Source organism: Equus quagga, chromosome 8 (genome assembly GCF_021613505.1).
Source record: "Equus quagga isolate Etosha38 chromosome 8, UCLA_HA_Equagga_1.0, whole genome shotgun sequence".
Classification (NCBI taxonomy): domain Eukaryota; kingdom Metazoa; phylum Chordata; class Mammalia; order Perissodactyla; family Equidae; genus Equus; species Equus quagga.
This window is the reverse complement of record NC_060274.1, coordinates 71523779-71544554: the sequence shown is the minus strand read 5'-3', so window position 1 is coordinate 71544554 and position 20776 is coordinate 71523779. Positions and strand designations below refer to the sequence as shown.

The following is a 20776-nucleotide window of genomic DNA, read 5'->3' as shown; positions in this document are numbered from 1 at the left end:
GCACCAAACACTTGTAGGCTCCTATGAAGCATGTGTGTTTGATATATACGTGGTCCTCAGCAAGTACTGAGTAGAATCAGGTCAACTCGTAAAAACAAATGGCTCGCTTCCTTACGAAGCTTTTAGTACAAGTATTATTAACTTCCTTTTAAGGCTTCACAAGTGAGCTGGTTTCTTATTATAACTTCAAGTTACAATTTTCTGATTCACTCCTTGACAGTTCTTAATGATAATTTCTGTTTCTTTTTTTGGCTAATGAAATAAGCAAGAGAAGGGAAATGAATGCAGTGCCAGTCAGCCTAACTGTTTTGCGATATCTGAGTTTCTAAGTTTGTTTTCTACAGGTGTAGGTGAAATTTCAGTGCTTTCCATGGTAGCTGGTGAGGCTAGAGTTAAATCACAGTATGGAGTGTTCTTAGAAATGCTTAAGCAATTGCTTTGCCTTTCTTTACCTTTTACCTTATTTTTATTTAACATTACCAAAATTAAATGTTAACTTTCCAAATTAAAGTCTCAGGAATGCTTTTAGTGTTGGTGGGGGGAGTTAACAGGCTTATATTTGCTCATAGAAATGTTGGATAGGTTATTTTGAAGCACTCTTGGGGCATTTTTAGACCACTTTTAAATCTTTAATTAATCTACATCTTTGTGGTGGGTCAATGATATTATGGATGAGAAACACAGAACCAAACGATTATGTGAGTAGCCAATCATTACACAGTATAACCAAGAAGGAAGGAACACAGAGACTCACTCTCAGCCTTCTGCCAAGGCCTCAGAACTTCCTCATTACCTACAGCGTGCCTTGTCCCAAATCAATGCAACACATACACATTATTTTCATCTTTGCAGGCCTGCTGCGTATTATATGCTTGTTTTTATCATCCTGATATTTTGTTTGGAGTTATTGGAAGCCAATCTGTTCTGTGTTGCTATTTGACAGTAAAATGGTGGTCTTTTAAGGGGCTGGCCCCGTGGCCGAGTGGTTGGGTTCGCGTGCTCCGCTGCAGGCGGCCCAGTGTTTCGTTGGTTCGAATCCTGGGCGCGGACATGGCACTGCTCATCGGGCCACGCTGGGGCAGCGTCCCACATGCCACAACTAGAAGGACCCACAACGAAGAATATACAACTATGTACTGGGGAGCTTTGGGGAGAAAAAGGAAAAATAAAATCTGTAAAAAAAAAAAAAAAAAGGTGATCTTTTAAAAGCCAGCTTGGATTTCAGTCTCTGTAATGTTTCCCAGTTTCATTTCTCACTAGAATACCATGTGATTTAGGACACTGTTGAAGATTTGAATCCTCCCCATTTGAGAAGAGAGTCGTTTCTCTCTTGCTTCCTCAGTAACTGCTGGTAAGGGAAGGAAAACCTTCCCTTTTATTTGGTTGATTTGTTTGTTTGTTGATTAGTTTGGTAACAGAATAAAAGGGGATGTCGTTTAAGATTAGATTCTTTCTGTTTTTCCTGTTTTTTTCTTGTATATGATTATTTGAGACCCTCTTAATATAGAAATATGGAAAACGATCCAACTGATTTAGAATTGGGCATTTTAACTGTCAGGATACATATTTTCTCAAAATAGTGCACTGCTCTCCTATCACTACTCGAAGCACATCTTTAACTTATTGCAATGTGCTGAAATGGTGCTGCAAGAGACTAGTGAGGGAACACAAGTCAAATTATGATTAAAAAGCACAGTGCTACTTACCCAGGAAGGAGAAATTTGGTTTTTGGTAAAGATTCACGCTTCAGGTCGGTTAGTATCATGTTCATTACCTAAGTAGTTAAAAATCATGCCAGTATTTTAAAGAGTATTCCTTGTTACCATTTTATTTGAAACATGCTCTCTTATTTCCTAGATTTCGCCGCCAGCTTTCTGAACCCTGTAATTCCTTTCCTCCTTTGCCGACAATGCCAAGGGAAGGACGTCCTATGTACCAACGGCAGATGTCTGAGCCAAACATCCCCTTCCCACCTCAAGGCTTTAAGCAGGAGTACCACGACCCAGTGTATGAACACAACACCATGGTTGGTGGTGCAGCCAGCCAAAGCTTCCCCCCTCCTCTGATGATTAAACAGGAACCCAGAGATTTTGCATATGATTCAGGTAGGCCCATGCTTTATGTTACAATCAAGACATCTTTTTACTTGCTTGACACTTTGATTAGTGTTGGTGCCAGACTGGGTGGCTCCTGACCATTTTTTGTGGAATCTTTCCGATTTTATCCCTTCTTTGAATTTTTCCCCTGTCTATGGAGGGTTGGAGTATCAAACCATTTTGGCATGAGCTGATAGTTGAAATAGTGTCTATAAATGAAACCAGTCCAAAAAAGTGCAATTTGTAAGATTAAGCACACTCTCAGCCTCAGAGAGTAACATTGTCATTCTTTTCTTGATTCTGAGCTTTCTTTCCATTTTGCTACAGCAGCGCTATTTAATAATTTAATAACAATTTTACAGAAAGCAATATTTTTCTGTACTAGGTCACATTGCTTGGAACTGTTTGTTTTTTCTTTCATTGGTGGCAAGATTTCAATTGTCCAAAAATATGGATTCTTACATATTAGGAGAGGAATAGCAAAAATAAAGATTTACGGTTTATTCATAGAGATTAACTTTAGTCTCACTGAGTCAGAAAGGCCCCACAAAGTAGTATATCAAGACGGAGAAGAGAGGTTTCCTGAAAGTAAGGAGCGCTTAAATCTATCGCAAATGTTACCACCAACTTTGCCAGCATTTGACCTTGAGACCTTAGAAGAATTACTTTAACTCATCTGTGCCCAGTTTCTCCTATTATAATATCAAAATCAGGACATCTGCTTTTCAAACATCTCAGGAATTTTGAAAAACGTATGAAATAAAAGCTAATGCTTATAAGAAGGGCATTGTGTACTTGCGAAATATTAATATTATTATTGTAATTGGTCAGTAGATTGTTGTGGACTTGGAAGTATTTGAAAACAATGTAATTTCCTTTTGGGATGCAAAGTTATGGATGTTCTTTATGAAGGAACCATTGCTGCTCTTGAAATAACTCTGCTGAGTTTTTCTATCAGTTCTACTTGAAGAAAGAAAATTGTCTCTAGGTCTTGAATTTTCAACTTGCATAAAATTACCTGCTTTGATATGAACTGCCCTTAAAGCTCACTGAGAGGGAGCCCTACTGCAGAGAGTCTCCCTCTGGCCTCCTTTCCTCGTTTGGCAAGGTTAGAGGACTGAGAGGAATTGCCCACTCAGAGGCCACGCCTCCACTTCTAGAAAGAGTACCAGCTACCCAGGACCCATGAATTCCCTGCTCAGTTGGCCCTGAGTCCACTTCCAGAACCTGAGCATGTTTATCCCAAGTGCAGTTTTCTGAAGGCGGAGCACACTGCTCCTGTGGATGCCCCTAGGTCCTAGGAGGTGGCCAAGGGACAGCTGTTTGTGGGAGGATGAGGATGGAGCTTGGATGCACCCATATGCCTGTGTGTGAGGTGCCCATGGTGTGGCACAATGTGGGGTCAAGGGATAGGAAGAGAGGCAGGAAGTGGGGTGGGCTGGGGTCTGAAGACTGGAAACTGGCTCCCTGCTATCCTATTCCAGTGCAAATCTTAGAGATTTCCCCAAATTCTAGATTTGATCTGACATTCCAGGTTGCTATGATGGTATATATTCAAAGATTGGGAGGAGAGAATATATTTATTTATCAGTTTGTTTGACTGGGTTTTAATTTTAATAATTTAAACATATGAGGTGAAGGCCTTTATTTGGATGATTGCCCCAGGCCCTGTAGTTTGGAGACTATTTTGAAATGTGCCATAGTGGTTTCAGTTTAGAACCTTTTATGTTTGCCCATAATTTACATCAATAATTAAGAATCTTGCAATACAATAGACTTTATTATAAACCAGATTCATTTTTCTCTGTAAATTTCAAATCCTGCTAACTGATGTTATCCTTATTCTCTAAACCACATTTTAATTTGATGCATCAATTTAAATTGATGTTTTTCTAATTCACCATGATTTCAAGAAACTTCACATGGAAGTCATATAAAATAGCCCAAATAATTGGTTCAACCGGATTGTAGAGCATAGCATTTAAAGTTCCTTTGTGTGTTCTAGAAATGTTTTTATATGTATAATCCCAGTAAGATTAACATTGAAACCATTTTCTTGATTCTTTGGTATATACACAAATACATATGCACATACATACATATTTTCTCCTCATATTTATATTATGTATAAAATTATATGCGACATAGTGTTGAGGATATGTAACTCTTCTTGAGAAGATGTGAACCAAATAAGAAGGAGATTTAAATAATCCAATGAGGGCAAAAAATAGGAGCTGGTGCTGTAATTTAATTGCATTATTTGTGAGCCATACAGAATATAAACTTCAGAGTCAGTTACTGTCCAACCCTCAAAAGCACAGATTCAGTCACTTATAACCTAAAAAGCATAGCTCATGTCTTAGCTCAGGCTGCTATAATAAAATACCATTGGCTAGGAAGCTTAAACCACAGACATTTATTTCTCACCATTCCGAAGGCTGGGAAGTTCGAGATCAAGGTGGCAGCAGATTCACTTTCTGGTGGGGGCCCTCTTCCTGGCTTGCAGATGGCCACTTTGTCAATGTCCTCACGCGGTAGAAAGAAAGAGAGGAAAGGAGGAATCCCACCATGGGGGCCCCACCCTTATGACCTAATCTAATCCTAATTACCTCTCAAAGGGCTCATCTCCAAATACCACATTGGTCATTAGGGCTTCAAAAATGAATTTTGGGGGCACAATCATTCAGTCCATTACAGTCCAGTATATTTTAAAGGTATGTAGGGCATCTCTTTTATAAGTGTACCATATACCTTGCAAATGATTTGTGGAACACTTGTTTAATATTTGAGAAGCTATTAATTTATGTTACTTTCTCCCTTCTAAATTATATCAAATGGCCGAAGTGGTATGATACCTTTGAATTCCAGTTTCAGTATTGCCAATAGGATTCAGTTCTGTTTTGCTTGAATAAATGGTAAAGTTGTGTCTTCTGAATGTGGTCTAAAAGAACTGAAGCAACAGTGTAACCAGGGCCTATGAAAAATTAATCTGTGCATATCAAAATGTATTTTACTGGCCACCAAATTGCTGCAATTAAGTTGACATGTCTGTATATGTCATACACTGCAGTCAACAAGTCTGATCTCCAGGTGTTTTGTTTTGTTGTCGTTAGTTCTTTCATCCTTGCTGAGAGCACATTAAATAACCTTTTTAGGAAATCTAATGTACTTATCACTGAATCATTGATTTCTTGGTTCACTTGTTGATATTGAACAATAACACACTAGAAAATATTTTATGTAATTTAAAAACAATGTGCAAAAAGGGTCATAGTCAGTTTTCTTAGCATCTATGATCCAAAGGTTGTCCTTTCAGAAGGCCTCTAGAACTTTTTATTGCTTAATTCAATATAACGTAAATGTTGTGAAAATAAAAGAAGCTTTGTAAGTGAAAAGGCAGCATGATTATGCTCTAATAAAGCCTGACGTTAATTATGACATGGGAAATGGAAGGTCTATTAGTTGTAATTATAATTACAGGAATGCAATTTCAACTGCTGGGTATTTAAGCTAAAAAAATGCAAAATAGTATGTTAGTAGAGTAGAAATTTTTATTCAGGAGAAGAGAAAAAAACTTGAATCAGAAGACACCAAAGTGATAAAAAAATGACATTTAGGGCTAATTTGGTGAACCAGTACAGTGTGATAGTGATTATATTATGATATTAAATTCTAAACAGTCCAATTACATTGATTATTGTTGTTTTCCTTTTCTTCTCTAGCCTAATAGTGCTGCACAAAGCAGTTTGTATGTTTTTTGTTGGTTGGTTGGTTTTTCCTGAATCCAACACGATTTTCTCTTTCTTGCCCCTATGGCGAAGTGACTATATAAAAAGGATTGAGTGCTTCATTTGGAGTGCCTTATGCACTGCCCCCTTTTCATAGAATCATGGTTATTTTGTCGTTTTCATGCTTGCATATGGGGTTTTCCAGGCTCAGAATGCCCAATAAGGCAAATATTTTAGATATTCACAACAGCATATTTTATTAGAGTTGTATGTGTTCTTTGATTGGTTGGTGTTTTGTTTCATTTTTAATTTATTTTTGATAGCTTAGGGTAGTATTTTTAGGAGGAGGTAGGCCCATGAAACTAAAGTTTGACTCAAGAAAATACTAGCATGCAACGTTCATACGCTTTGATCAGGTAATTTCACACTCAGGAAATTATCTTAAGGAATGAAAGACACAATGAATGTTTGAGAAAGAGAAATGTTACAAATATATAGTAATTGAATGGTAAAATAGGTATGGCTATCTATAACAGAAATATTATTACAGCCATTAGAAGTCAGATTTTTAAAAAATGTTTAATGAAATGAGACTATTGAATATATATATATGTAAAGCATAAGTGATTCAAAATAAGACCCAGTACAGAAATGCCGTGGCTATCTGTGGGTGGTGATATTATAGGCAATTTCTATTTTGTCTATAAAGTGCCTTGTATTTTAACAATGCTTACACACTACTTTCCTGATCAGACAGAATAAGTGCGTTTTAAAATAACCCATTTAGAGTTTAAGAAGAAAAGTGTCCAAATTAATCACAGCAGTCCTATAAGTGAAAAGAATGCTAAATAAAGGATGACATTAGATTCTCATTCGTTGCAAACCTACCTGACTTTGCGTTAGTTTGCGTCCAGGGCTGCCTTAGAGGTGGGAGGAGAATTAATGTGCTCCTTGTGGGTTTCAGGTTCCTCCCTGCACAGTGCTTATAGTCCCACCCACTGTTGGTGCTGTGCTCCTTTCAAGTTGGAGTGCATTAAAATCTTAACCTAGGAGTTGATTGGAAGGACAACACGTTAATGAGGTGTTTTTAGTCTTGGAGGCCCCTTCTATTACTCTAATGAGTTTCAAAGTTGCCTCCCAGCCATGTGGTGAAGTTTAATCTAAGAGCTGGAAATAATGAGTGGGAAAGGAGAACTTTCAGGGACGTGATGAAGGTTGCTGAACTGAGAAAATGGGGGAAAGTGCATACCTTGAGCTTCAGAAGAGGAAGCAGTAAAAGTAGAGGGTAGAGGAGAAAGCTGACATCACGTGTGTCCTGAAGAAAATGTTGTTGTATTTTTGAATTGTATTTTCTGGGGCCCTTCCTGCTAGTACTGATGAGGCCTTGTTTCAACTTGGAGGCGCGTAACATTTATGTGGTGGCAAATGTTAGCACTATTTTAAATTGGGAAGTTGGTACAAATAGTTGTTTCGTAGAACTATGTATCGTAAAACTCGTGAAAGCTCTTCTGGATCACCTGGTTCACATTCCTTCTCTACCCCTCAGTTGTACAGATAAAAATGTGTCTAAGCCTTATCTAAGTTCACTTACCATCAGTTAGATATTTTGTAAAACAGCCAAAACTAGAACCAAGGTTTTCTTATTCTTAGTTTACAGCATAGTTTACAGTCTGTCTTTCTAATCAATTGTCCAAAATAAGTACTTTAATGCACAGTTTTTTACATATAATATTGATCCTTTTCTCTAATGTTTGGACTAAGTATGTTTCTATGGTTTTTAAAAGCTCTGCACAATCTAGGACAATGACAGCATCTACTCTAATACCTAAAGTGTGGTCATCCTAATTTGGGGGTGTACATTTCACACTAAGTGGTCCGCCAGTTTTATTCTAATTGTTAGATGCTCGCTGTTGTGCGATAGGAAAATATAGGACTTCACGTGATATTTAGGATTAAAATGCATCCTGTTTCCTTTAAAATTATATATACCATAAACATTGCCAAGAGTTGAGATTGTCAAGGAAGAGACTTTTCCTAAGAGTTCCTCTGGAAAAAACTGAATAATAATTAGCAGGAAAAGAAGCAAATTAATGGCCCAAGCAGCTCTAAAATTCTTTGAGTATATGAACTTTCAGTTTGTCTGAGCCTTCTTATTGGACTTCACTCTTTCTTTGTTAAAACTCTTGATAGCTCGATAGGTTAAAATTTAACTAGAACAGCCCTTTGTCAGCCAAATCTGATTTTTCCCAGAAAGCTTATGAGGGACTGCAATATGTAATGTAAGGAAAGTTTCCCTTTGGGAGAATAAGAGCCCTCCATTTTTAAATCCATCCATTCTCCTCTGAGAAATCTCTCCCGCATTCCTCATATACTTCTTCATCACCTTGGGACTTTGAAGAAGGCGGATAGACAAATCTTTAAATTTAGAAAGTGCTATCTGTCCTTAGGATGTGGAAAAATTATATGCAGGCAGAGAAATGAAATAGGTACTGAAAAAATATTTACCTCATGTTGAATATGTTAAAACTAGGAATATGTTGAACTTTCCTCCGTCAGAGCTGACAAATATATCTGGTACTCACAGAAGCCCAGGCACTTTAATCAAGAAAGTTAGCTACTCTTGGGTTTCTGAAGTGGTAAGACAGGAAGATTTTTATGTTGTGAGTGTTGTTGTGTGTTTTGCTGTGTTGGTGGGTCCTCGTCTTAATCATATATTAGGGTAAGTAGTGAAGTAATTCCCGGTGCTGCTTCTAGTAAGCACTGATTGGGATTCCCCTTACAGAGCATATAATATGGCTGTAAAGTAAAAGTTATAAGATGAAATCAGTGGACAGCAGAGCAAGAAGAACAATATTTTCTGCAGCCACACAGAAACATAAATAGCGCTTTATGTGTTTGGAGATGATTTGATAGGGCCTCAATCAACTGACACAACTTGCACAAAATTAAAAAAAAACAACCAAATTCAGAAGGAGAAAATTACTTAGTAGTCCATCTCTAAACTATTACTATATGATTGTTACTATTATGACTATAATAATGTCTTAGAAATGCTATCATCAGAGTATATTATTTTTTAAAATGATTTCTTACTATTTACTTAGAAGATATCTATTTCAGAGAAATACATATTTTCTACTAAATTTCCTTACATCCTTTCTGAACAATTGAGTTACACATAGGTAAACAACCAAAAATATTGTTCAAGAAACACAAGGAATTCAGTGATTACAAAAATAAACTGTTGAAAAATGCTAATTAAAATTGTCTAGAACAGAGAGAGTAGAAGACAAGACTACTGATATTTACTTCGAATATCCAGTTCTGGCCATAAACTAGCAAGAGTCATCATTTCCAAAAAGGAAGTCTCCATGATCAAAAATCATATTTTTTAAAAATATGAAGTATTACGTTAGAAAATGTTCAGGTTCATCTCCTCATTTTTATTTATGTATCTGTGGACCACCTTAAAAAGCATTTCCTAAAAGAATACTGAATTTTTTTAAAGCCTTGAAAAAATGTTATTTGAAATTAATAATTTCATGCGTGTTCACTCCAGTGGTCTTGCTCTGGTCCATGTTTTCTCTGGATGGAAGATTATAGGAATCCTTATCATCTCCCCACATGGCTGTGTCAAGTATTCAACTTTGAACTCCAAAATATGGTGTTTTTTTATTTTTAACTCAGAACTTTATTCTCTACCATTTTCTTTACCAGATATTAGACATTGGAAGATAAATGTTAAATTGTCATAATGCCATAGTAAACAATCCTTTACAAGTTTAAAACCAAAGACCAGGCACTTTTTCGCATTTCTCCTCTTTCCTTCTTCTACAGACATGGTAAAGATCCCCTGAGCAGTCTTTTAGAGATGTATACAGGGATTGTTGACTGCAACTATTTTCCCCTCTGGCTTCAAGTCATTGGAAGAGAGAAGTGTTTTCTTCCCTCTGGAGTCAAGGAGCAAGTTACAGATGGCTGATAAAACCTATTATATGTTTAATAGTGTTCAGTATGGGACTGACTCTTCACAAATCATTCCCATTATTGCTCATACATAGTTTTTTTCTCTCCTCCTAAAATCTCTAGATATTTTTCACTATTACCATCTTTAGTAATTTCCAGTGCAGTGATGATTATGGTCCCATGAACTTTGGCTTTTTGTACCTGATATTTAACACTCCCAAAGGCCCAGCCTTGGCCCTGTTCCATTACTAAGCATCATTTTCTTGTGGCCACATTTTCTCCTGAAACATGGCAGTTCATTTTTTCCCTCTCAACTTTTAAACCATTGCTTCAAGAAATTCAACTGGAGGATCGCTTGGGAATTTAAGGGAATGAGCTATTGATCCTTCAGAAAATGTTAACATCTTATCTGTTTCTCTAACGTCCAAAGATAATTTTCTTTTACTCAGCCAGTGATTTGTGGACTAGTAGATCACTTAATCTCTGATTTTTAGGTCCTTCAATTGAAAAAGTGACAGTGATGTCTTCCTAATTGATTTTGTCATTATAACAGAGGTCATGGATTGGCCTCACAATTTGACTTTGCTTCTTATCGCTAGCATATCTCATATGAGTTTTCCTCATTCGTTTCTGAGCTAAAATAGCAAATCTCCCAAAACAGTACTCTGGACCACTATATCAGTTTTTCTAAGAAATACTTAAATATGCTCTAAATCTACAGTTACAGTAAGTGGCATTGGCTAGTGATTTGATTTGAGAATTGAGACCACGATCTGGATTTACTCTTTATGCATTAACACAGGTCAAATGGACAGGGACTGCATTTTAAGTCAGTAATGGAAGGCTGAAGGCTGTCTTAAACCAATCATATCAGTTTTGCCCATGACTGATTGATCCCTAGGGGCAGAGCCCTGTAAGCATTTCTCTTCCATGAATGGACTCTATAGAGCCTGGAGTTTCATTCATAAAATGGAGACTGAAAGGAAACACACACACACACACACACACATACACACTCTTACTCTCTGGAATGTCCATTTATACAGAGCTGAAGGGTGTAGTGTTCCATCAGCTGCTGCTTTTGCCAGTTGACTGGAAGTAATGATTAATGCTCATTGGTCCTGCCTGCATGTAACCCGACACTATTTATGGCCTTGCAGTGTTCCTAATGTATAGTGAATGAGAAGACAACATTCTCAAATCAGAAACATAAACAGGAACTGGTGGGTCTGAATTCCATTCAAATATGTCATTTTAGCCACACAGTGTTTGTCTAACTTGGATTTTACAGGCAGGAAAGGGGGAGGGGAGGGATAAGCTGCTTGTGAGTTGTACTAGCATGAAAAAAGAGAATTAGAAGGGGGAGGGGAGCGTCTTGTTATAATGTGGGATTCTTAGTTTCTTTTTAAGGAAGACAACCAGGATGCTTGGGCTGAGAACTACTCATTGGGAGTGGATGAAATGAACATACAACTGTTTTTACATGCGCAACTGACATTTGAAATTAAATGAGACAGTTTAAGCAGGCATATTTTGGTCATTCCCTGTGTGTGTGTGTGTTTCATGAATGTGAAGAAGAAAGGAAAGATAAATATTATTTACTTTTAAAAAGATATATATGCGTATATATATATAATTGAGTATGTGTTTTTAGGTTTAGAAGATTGTTATGGAATTTTTTTGCACTTGAAGGATTTCTATACTTAAGTGAGTTAACTAATAGTTTAGAGAAAAAGAGAGACTTTTTATTTCATAACATATTTTTACCTAACATATGAATAACAACTGAAATCTTTTCAAGGAATTTTTGTCAGATTAAGTAGATGATGATTGTTTTTAGCCTATGTCTGTGTGTGAATTTCCAGTTAATTGTTTCCAATACAGTCTGGAAAACTTTACAAGGATAGATATTCAAAAATACATGTGAAAAACAAAACACATCCAAACGAATGACAAGCATGTGTCATTGTGATTTATTTACTATTCTCTTCAGTTTAGAAAAGCCTCTTTGAACTCTCCATTCTGGTGACCCTTCTTTCAGTGTGTGGGCCCCCACAGTTCACTGCTTCATCCACATGTTTTTGTTATCCTTAGCATTAAGAAAGAAAACCACCCACTTTGTATGACACTGGAAATATTATACTGAATCCTAGGCCTGAAATCTGTTTACTATCTATGTCATATTGAGCATGATTTGTTATCTCTTTTGTCCTCAGTTTCCTCATTTATAAAAAGGGACAAATAATTCCCATCCATTTGTATTTTTGTAGGGATTAAATATGATTACGTTTGTAAAGTTATCAAAACAGTATTAGGGGTCCAGGCAGTAATAAAGGATTTTATCTTACTTCTGGAGATTTCCTCAAAGATCACTAGTCCTTGAATAAGATGCCGTAATTGTTTCTTATATTTACAAATACATTTTTTGGAGCTAGAGGATAAGATAAAGAAGGGAGAAGTTCTTATGTTAATACAATTGTATTGTGCAAGGCCAACAGGATACTACCCTGTCACACTGTTTTCTGACTGTGAAACACAAAAGTACTGAAATTCTTACTGGTATTATTCATGTTCACAGCAAGCAAGATAAATCATCTGAATATTGTGGGGATCCAAGGAGAGATGAAAGTGAGAGGACAAAGCAATCTGTGATGTATTTGTTTCAAATCATGTAGGTTCCAGAAGGGGAACAATTGAGGGTTGAAGTTCAACCTTAAATCTTCCACCTTTTCAGAATTTTTTTGTGGCCTGTTTTGGCAGCAAAAGACATCTTTTCTCATATTTTCTTTTAAACTTCTGTTAATTGTCAGAGTACAATAATATCTAATCAATAGTCAAAGTTACAGTTGTGCTTATATCTCCCATCACTTCAACTTTATTTTGAACTCTAACTTAATAAAACCTTCACAGGCTTGTAAAACTTGTAAACTTGTGAGCCAACTAGATCATATAAGCTAATCCTGTTTGAATCTGGTCATTATTTGTGTAGGCTACTGTTCCCCAAAAACCCAGTGCTTACAAGAGAAGTTTGTGGTATTGTAGGTAAAATTCGGTCCTGTTTTTCTCACCTTCTGTAACCTGTAAGTTTTAAAAGCATCTGAATGCAGATAACTGCATTACTTTTTTTCTTTTTTAGGATTTTGCAAACACTATGCTAGGCATATAAACACTAACATGGTTCTCTCTCTGTCCTCAAAGTCTATCCACAGTAGATTCAGTACATCTGAGCTGTGATGGAAGAGATATCTCTGCAGATTTTACGTTATTTATATTCACAGTTTTCTAAAAATGCGAATCAGAAAGATCTCGTCTGAGTGTGAATGAGGTAATACTAAATTCATCACGCTCTTCTTAAGTTTCAGCCAAGTCTAACTTTTCTGCCTTCTTCACATGAGGTTCAGTCACCAAGATGTTAAATTCACGTAGAGCTTTTGTGACTGACAACAAATAGGTCTCCTAAAATGACTTTTTTGCCATCACGCTTGCTTTCTTTCTCAGGTGAATTCAGACATACTAATACTGGGCCTTATTTTAGGGTTAATACTTTTAGGTTTGTTCTATAATAGGTCATATGGGTATAAAAACATTTTCTTCCATTAGCATCCTTTTCAGAAAACTTTATAAAATATAGTTTTCTCCATTAGCTACACAAAATCTATTCATGTGGCAAGTGGAAATGCAGAGTCAGAGGATGCTACACTAGGATGTGTGTGAATGCATTTGTATTTAAATACATCTTCATAAAGCTCATATTATTTATGCATTCTAGAAAACCTTTGGATTTTAAGCATTAAGCTGCAAATTTGCCAGGAAATGAAAAGAAACAAACAAAACAGTCAAGCATGAAGCTTAAGACGGATAAAACTTGGGCAAAATCAGTCATAATGCTCATCTTTCTTGAATGAGTTTGATGTCATTAGTTCTTGATATAGCTCAGTTTTTCTTTAGATAACAGATACCTGCTTTTGAAACACTTGCTTAAACTCTTATGTATACATTGATTTACATATACACACATGCATTTTTCACCAAGTATCTGATAATTTTGGATGTATGTCCACACACAGATTTTGGCTCTGGACGTTTAATGTGCTGAGTTTTCCACCATTATCAATATACAATACACAAATTTAGGTGGACTTGATTTTGTCACAGCACCTCCTCCAGAAGTTAGTCAAGTGTGTATTCAATCCATATTCACATTGCATACTCATATGAAGGCAAAATCACATTAAAATACATTATTGAACTTAAACTTGTTTTACTGGGATTTCTCATTTACTCTCAGAGACTTGAATGCTTAATTAAGTTACGTTGATTATTGCTATAAGAATTTAACCAGAAGCATCAAATTAAAGAGAGGTGTTTTTTTCTTCTGTATTCAGAGTTCACAATCTGAAGTGTTTGCAGGTTTGCACACTATTTGATAACAATTTCAACAAATTATAAGGATGTCTCAGACAGTTGTGGCAAATATTTTCTGATTGGTCCTGATGTAGCTTCTGAAACTTTAGGCAAACCATGCCCTGAAGGGAAACCTTCATTCTGTACTGCTGGGCAGCAAATATGCAAATCAGGGCAGTGCCTAGCAGTGTTCTATGTGCAAATTCAAAACCGCACTGTGTGGTCCCACCTTTGGTAAGGCTTCCCAAATCTATATTCTGTTTCCTAGTACAGCTTTAAAATGCAAGTCAAGAGGCAGAGAAGCCAAGTTTATGTTCATACCTGTGTATCATAATTTAAAGGGAATTTTACCAGTGTTACTAAAGGTAAAGACTAATCAAATCGGGTAGTTTGGGTTGTAGTTTACTGTTAACTCCCCCTACATTGACCAGTGCATTAAAATGACAACTGTGCTTTGCTGCTTTGAATTTTTGCAGCATATTAGATCAGCTTTCATCACCGTGGACCCATCTGTGACAAATTATAGGCAGTCTAGTTTCTGCGAGCTGATCTGACCCAGTACTAATGTCATGTTGTAGGGCTCTTTGGTCCATGTTTCAAAATAGTAAAAAATCCTTTGTCCTAAATTAAATTTACGTAATTCAATTTACAGATTAAAGGTAAAACTTTTTAAACCAAAGTCACTTAGCACCAAATATCAGGGGCTAATAATTAATACAATAAAAAGAAGCTCGAAAGAGGTACCTCCAAATGTTTTGAAAATGTATCGGAGATTCTCACTTAAAACTTGTCATAAAGTTATAATGAATTATAAGTCAATATATTTTAAATATCATAGGTTAATAGATAAATTTGTGAAGAATATTACTAAATAATTACATTAATAAGCAACAAATCAACCATCTTAATAGATACATGATTTAAGAATAGCAAATTAAGATACAAAAATAATTTCAATACATAATTATTTCTAGTTTTAAGTACTGGGGTTCACTCAGTTTAAATACTTGTGAGGTTCACTTAAAAATGAATTGTTATTAATAATAAGCACCATATATTGAATCCTCACTGTTTGTGGATACTGGGCAAAATGTTGCCTATATCTTACCCCGTATGGTCCTCCCAACTGTCCTCTGAAGGATATCACCATTATTATTCCCATTTTACACATGGGCAGATTGAGAGTTAGGGATGTTAAATAACTAACAAAATACCATACTCCCACAAAATATCAGAAATGAGATGCAAACCAGGTCAATTAGATGACATGGTGCATGTTTGTAATCACCATGCTGTATGAATGATCCTAAGATTATAATCTGTGGACGTGTAAGAGGACAGTGCAAATATGCTGTCATTTTAACATTTGTGCATAGGTTCAATTACATCTTATCATTGTTGCTGAATTTTGCAAGTTTCATTCCATGAAAAAACCTAAGTGAATACATATGCAGTCCCTCCATTCCCTGCCACAAAACCTTTGCCTTTGAAGTCACCGCTTAGCTAGTTTGGATCTCACTTGAGCATTTAGCAAAAGTTACAATGTAATGCCAAACTTCATTGGTTGGATTTTTTATTAGATAAGGTAGAAATGAAAGCAGCAGGCAATTTAATTAGCAGTAATTTTTCTGGGCAAGTCATTACTTTGATGAACTTCAGAGCAATGTTTATGGCTCCTAATTAACCATGTTAGTCATTTGATTGAATAATCACTTTGGAAATGTTTCTACAATTTGATTAGAGTCTGACCCACTCTGATAGTCATAAATTAACTGATATCACTTTAGGATAACATGACTTTAGTTACTTTAGGGGAATAAACTCCTCTTAGCCATAATTTTTCAGGCTTCTCTGGACTGTGTAAAGGACACCGATTTTAAAGATAGACTGGATTTAAACAATGCTAGCCAAGTGTCTCAATTTCAAGAGCTAGATGTTAATTTTATTTACTCTGGGGTGGAATAAATAGTATTCAGAGCTGGCGAAAACACAATTATATTCTCATATATGTATTTTTTTTCTAAATTGCTGTTCAGTGCTTTTTTTTAGATCACAAGTTGGGCCTTTGGAAATGTAGTAGGGGTTTTGGTTTTTAGCCTAATTATAAGTCATTAATTTATTATGAATTTTAAATCAGTATACTTTAACTATCACAGGTTAGTAAATAGAATTTGTGAAAAATATTCCAGAGTAAGTAGAACAGGAAACAACAAATCAGCCAGTTCAATAGATACATGAGTATTAGTGAAATTATCCATCAAAGCCTGTCTTTGATGTCAAATGTCTAGTTTTCCAGGATTATGCTTATTTTGTATTATGTTAGAGTACTTTTATCAGATGTTCCTTCAACTTTGAATAGTGGGTTTCTCAGAATTGCTTGCATTTCCTCTCTTCCTCTCTTTCTCCCCACCCTGGGGAGGAAAGACTGCATTTAGTCACACTTATATATAATAGAGTTTTGCCTATATGTTTTCATCTAGCTGCCTCCAGAGCCAGCCAGCTGTTTTTACAGCCACACTCCAGCTGGGCAGCAGTCAGTAAAAGTATTTTGTGGCAGGGTGTCAACATTGGTACAACAAAATGCTCGCCTCTAAGCAGCTGCTGAGCTGATGGCAGAGTCATTAACACTGTTCCTTCCAGCCCCAGCTGCTTTGAGGGACCTTATGCATGGCAATAAATCAAAATAACATTAAAAATTAATTTAAAGTACCATTGGTTAAAAAGTTAGGATAAAATGGATTGCTTGTTATTTGGTAACCTAGCAGATCAACGACACTGCAACCCTGTCATAAGTGCTGATATCAGGAAACAAGGTTAACTCTGCCTGTTGTAAGGTCAGAATTGCGTGCTACATAATACTTTATATAACAAGGCGTGATATAGTAAAACATCTGATAATGAGTTTTACACTGTTTTCAACTTGTAAGCTATTGATTCCTACATACTTTTAAATGTTATTGCTCTTATGGATTGCCATTAAGATTTTTAACTAAAACCACATGAGAGAAACTTTCTTCTGTGAAAAAGTGTCTCATATTTTGATTGACATTCATTACCAGTCACGTTTTTAAAAAATCAGATAGACTTTAAAAATGGAACATTCCAGATAAGAAAGAATGACATCTGGGCCAAGTAAATAGTGGTAATTATCTCTCATAGCACAAAAGTCTATAGACAGATAGTTAAGAAGAGATAAGGGTTTTTAAATTCCAGTTCATTTAAATGTTCTTTATTACTTGTTCAGAAGTCGTGGTTACTAAAAGTGGTGAAAAGGAGGGCATATTCTTATATTAAAGAGCACACGTAATATATATTTTATAAATTTATTTTCGTATGTGTTGTTTAAAAAGCTTTAATAACGCATACAGAAGATAGAGTTAACTTAATCACATATATTTATACATTCCTGTAGAACCGATATATGTTATATGCAAGGTTAGGCCCAGGTTTATGGCATCTAAAACTTATAAAATTTGGGGAACCTTCTGAAAGAGAAAGAAAATTAAATAGCGTGTACAAAGTTAGGTACAGAGGCTCAGAAGGGACTCTTGCAAGTGAAGGTCCTCAGCTTGAAACTTCATTGGCTTCCCCATGAATTGACCTCTGGTTACGTGAGTAAACTTCTATATTCAGAATCAAAGAACTTGGGACCATAATGGATTTTCGATAACATCTGACCCAACCCTTTATTTTATATAAACTTAGACACATGATGGCTTAGCTAAAGTCATGCAGCTTTATTAGGAGTAAATTCAGGACTTGAATTTTAATCTTTTGTCTCTTAATCCATATTTCTTTCCTTTTCCCCATATCTAAGCTACTAAACATATTAAATACACAGCCATCACTATAACTCAAGTTTAACCATTAACCAAATTTATTTTTTCAGTGATGAGTTAACTTGGCCACATAGGCAAGGCCTCACTCTTAGGGTAATAACCATGTTTGCTATAAAATTGTTGGATTTCTGTTTTATAGCCTCTGGTTTTGAATATGACCTGTGTGCTTAACAAAATGAAAAGCCAGCTATGCTTTTATCTGGGGGAAAAAATAGCAGTCACCTTAAAAGGCTGAACTAATTTTAAGAGATGTAGCAATTTTGTCTTTTCATAGTAATTGCTATCCAGGTTTCATGAAGTAAACTCAGAATGAATCTTCTGTTGATCTTTGCTTTGAATACCGTGGGATATACAAATTTATTCCATAAATGTCCTAAAACATATTTTAACTCATGACACTGTTTCAAGGACACTGTCACGTTTCTATGGGGTTGCAGGTAGAGCCAGCCTTTAGTAAGGTTGATATGGGTAAAACTTTGAATGCACATGCCTGTTCAAGAGTATCAGTGTTCACCATGATGTGCTTCTCTTTCTTCCATTTCTTGTGTGGGCCCTACCTGAAATGTTAACTATGTGTTGATAGGTTCCCCTTGTGGAGACTCCTGTCAGTTTCTGTTACTTTCCTATCTTCACTCTGTCCATTGATAAACAGCACATTTTCAGCTCCAGACTTTTCTTTGACCAATGTTGTTTCTTCTTTCAGAAGTGCCTAGCTGCCACTCCATTTATATGAGACAAGAAGGCTTCCTGGCTCATCCCAGCAGAACAGAAGTTAAGTTTTCCATTATTAAAATTCCTTGTGAATACCTTTCAGCATAATCAGACATCCCAAGGTTGCAGTCACTTAATCATTATATTTTCTGGGAAAAATCACTTATGTTTCCTAAACCATTATTTTAAAACTTTATTTTGTTAAAGTAAAAGGAAGATTTTCAGATCATGCTATCTTGTAGGTGGTTGTTAACATGATTCATATGCATATAAACAGCAGAAAAGTGTATTTCTGTATTCTTTTTTGCCAACAACCACATCCGTTTGAAATAGGACATGTGCTTTATAGATTATCCCACCTTACTGCTCTCTACTGAAAAGTATCTTCGAGGAATTTTTAGTTTTGCTTTACAGACCTAAGTCATTGTTTTGAAATAAACATGGTAGATTTAAATATATTTGCCTTTAAATATCCTGGATTTTACATTTTTGGACAAGTTATTGTTAAGAATGGAATTTCGCAAAAGAGGGCTAGAGAAGGAGTTTTTATTGTGGATGTGTTTATGGTAACCATGATCAGAAAGCTTTGATCTAATAGACTTTGAAACATGCAAAGTAATGAATAAAAATGGTTTTATCTGGATATAATCCCCATTAAAGTATTTTGGGAAGTATGTGCATAGTTCTTGGTGTAAGTATGCTATGCGTCCTCAGTAAAATGAATTAGATATATCTTTCTAGGTTAGATCTAATATTGGTTGTTTTGTTTAAATGACAATAACAGAAGTAAATAGAAGCAAAAATAGAAGTAGTATCCCAAAGGATAATATAATGAGCTGGTAAATCCAAAATATTTGAGACCAAAAATTTCACGCAAATGCAATGTAATTATCGTTGCTGCTGTTGTTAATGTTATGTACCCACCATAGAGACCAATACATTTGAGAAATAAAACTGTGACTAGCCTAGATGAAATTTCTTCCTGGTAATTAAAGATAACAACTATTAACTGAAGGTCCGCAATCAAGGATATTTGGGGGAGAAAACAATTGTGAAGAGCTGTCAGTTTATTTTGCATTTTTTTCTGTGAGCTTAGTTATGTTACCGTAAAAAGGAAAGTTCAAAAAGAAAATTTTTTTCAACTACATTGGCTATTGAAGATGAAAATATGAGAAGGTTAGCCTAGCTGAATATATCTCCAGTGAAGCAAGGGGGTAAACCAAATGTGTTTTAGTTCATCAGGGTAATAATGCAAGATAAATATCAGTAATTCACTTTGATTTCTCTCTTGTCTCATTGAATAATGAAACTTGGAAGAAAATGGAAAAGGAGATAATAATGTTATAACTCCTAGGTTGCCAGTGTTTACGTGAGTTCTATGCTTGGATTAGTTATAATAGAAATAGCTAACTCTCAGATATCACTGTGTGTTGGGCACTATTCTCAACTTGCATATATTGAATCATTTTATCCTCAGAACAACCCTATAAGGTAGATGGTTTATCATCGTTCCCATTTTATAGATGAGGAAGCTGAGGCACAGAGGTTAAACGGATGTGTCCAAGGTCACAGAGCTACAAAGTGACAGTCCTTTTCCACCCCAATTTTTGTGTTAATGGTTATATTTTAAATTGTTTGTGAGCTTCATTTCTGTCATGAGTAAATGTATCCTATTTTCCCCCACAGGCTGTATGTTTGAAAAGGGCCCCAGGCAGTTTTATGATGACACCTGTGTTGTCCCAGAGAAATTCGATGGTAGGTTTTTGATTGTACATCAAGGTTTGATTTTTATAAGAGGGAGTGGAGAGATCACCCTCGCCTTTGCTGAAAACAGTCAACATCCCTACTTAAAGATTTCTATGCACATCATTTATGATGCACTCAACTCTCGCTAAACTTTGCCTCTTATAAATTCTCTCTTTCCTTCCTCCATCCGGAAGCTTTTTTCTTTCCCCCTATGAGAGACCCCATTTTTAGAGATAACAGCCAGAGTATCGTTCTTGAGGAGCTTTGTGTAGAGTGAGAGGGGCCT

General features: G+C 35.8%; 1 protein-coding gene across 6 annotated transcripts in view; it reads left to right on the top strand.

Moving 5' to 3' along the window:
* Positions 1-20776, top strand: part of ETV1 (ETS variant transcription factor 1) — a 90452-nt gene that overhangs the window by 53652 nt on the left and 16024 nt on the right. For all 6 annotated transcript variants that reach the window (XM_046670750.1, XM_046670749.1, XM_046670748.1 and 3 more), the window contains 3 exons: positions 1858-2105; positions 18737-18805; positions 20431-20499. In XM_046670750.1, the coding sequence (XP_046526706.1) occupies positions 1858-2105; positions 18737-18805; positions 20431-20499 (386 nt within the window). The remainder of the gene's footprint in view (positions 1-1857; positions 2106-18736; positions 18806-20430; positions 20500-20776) is intronic.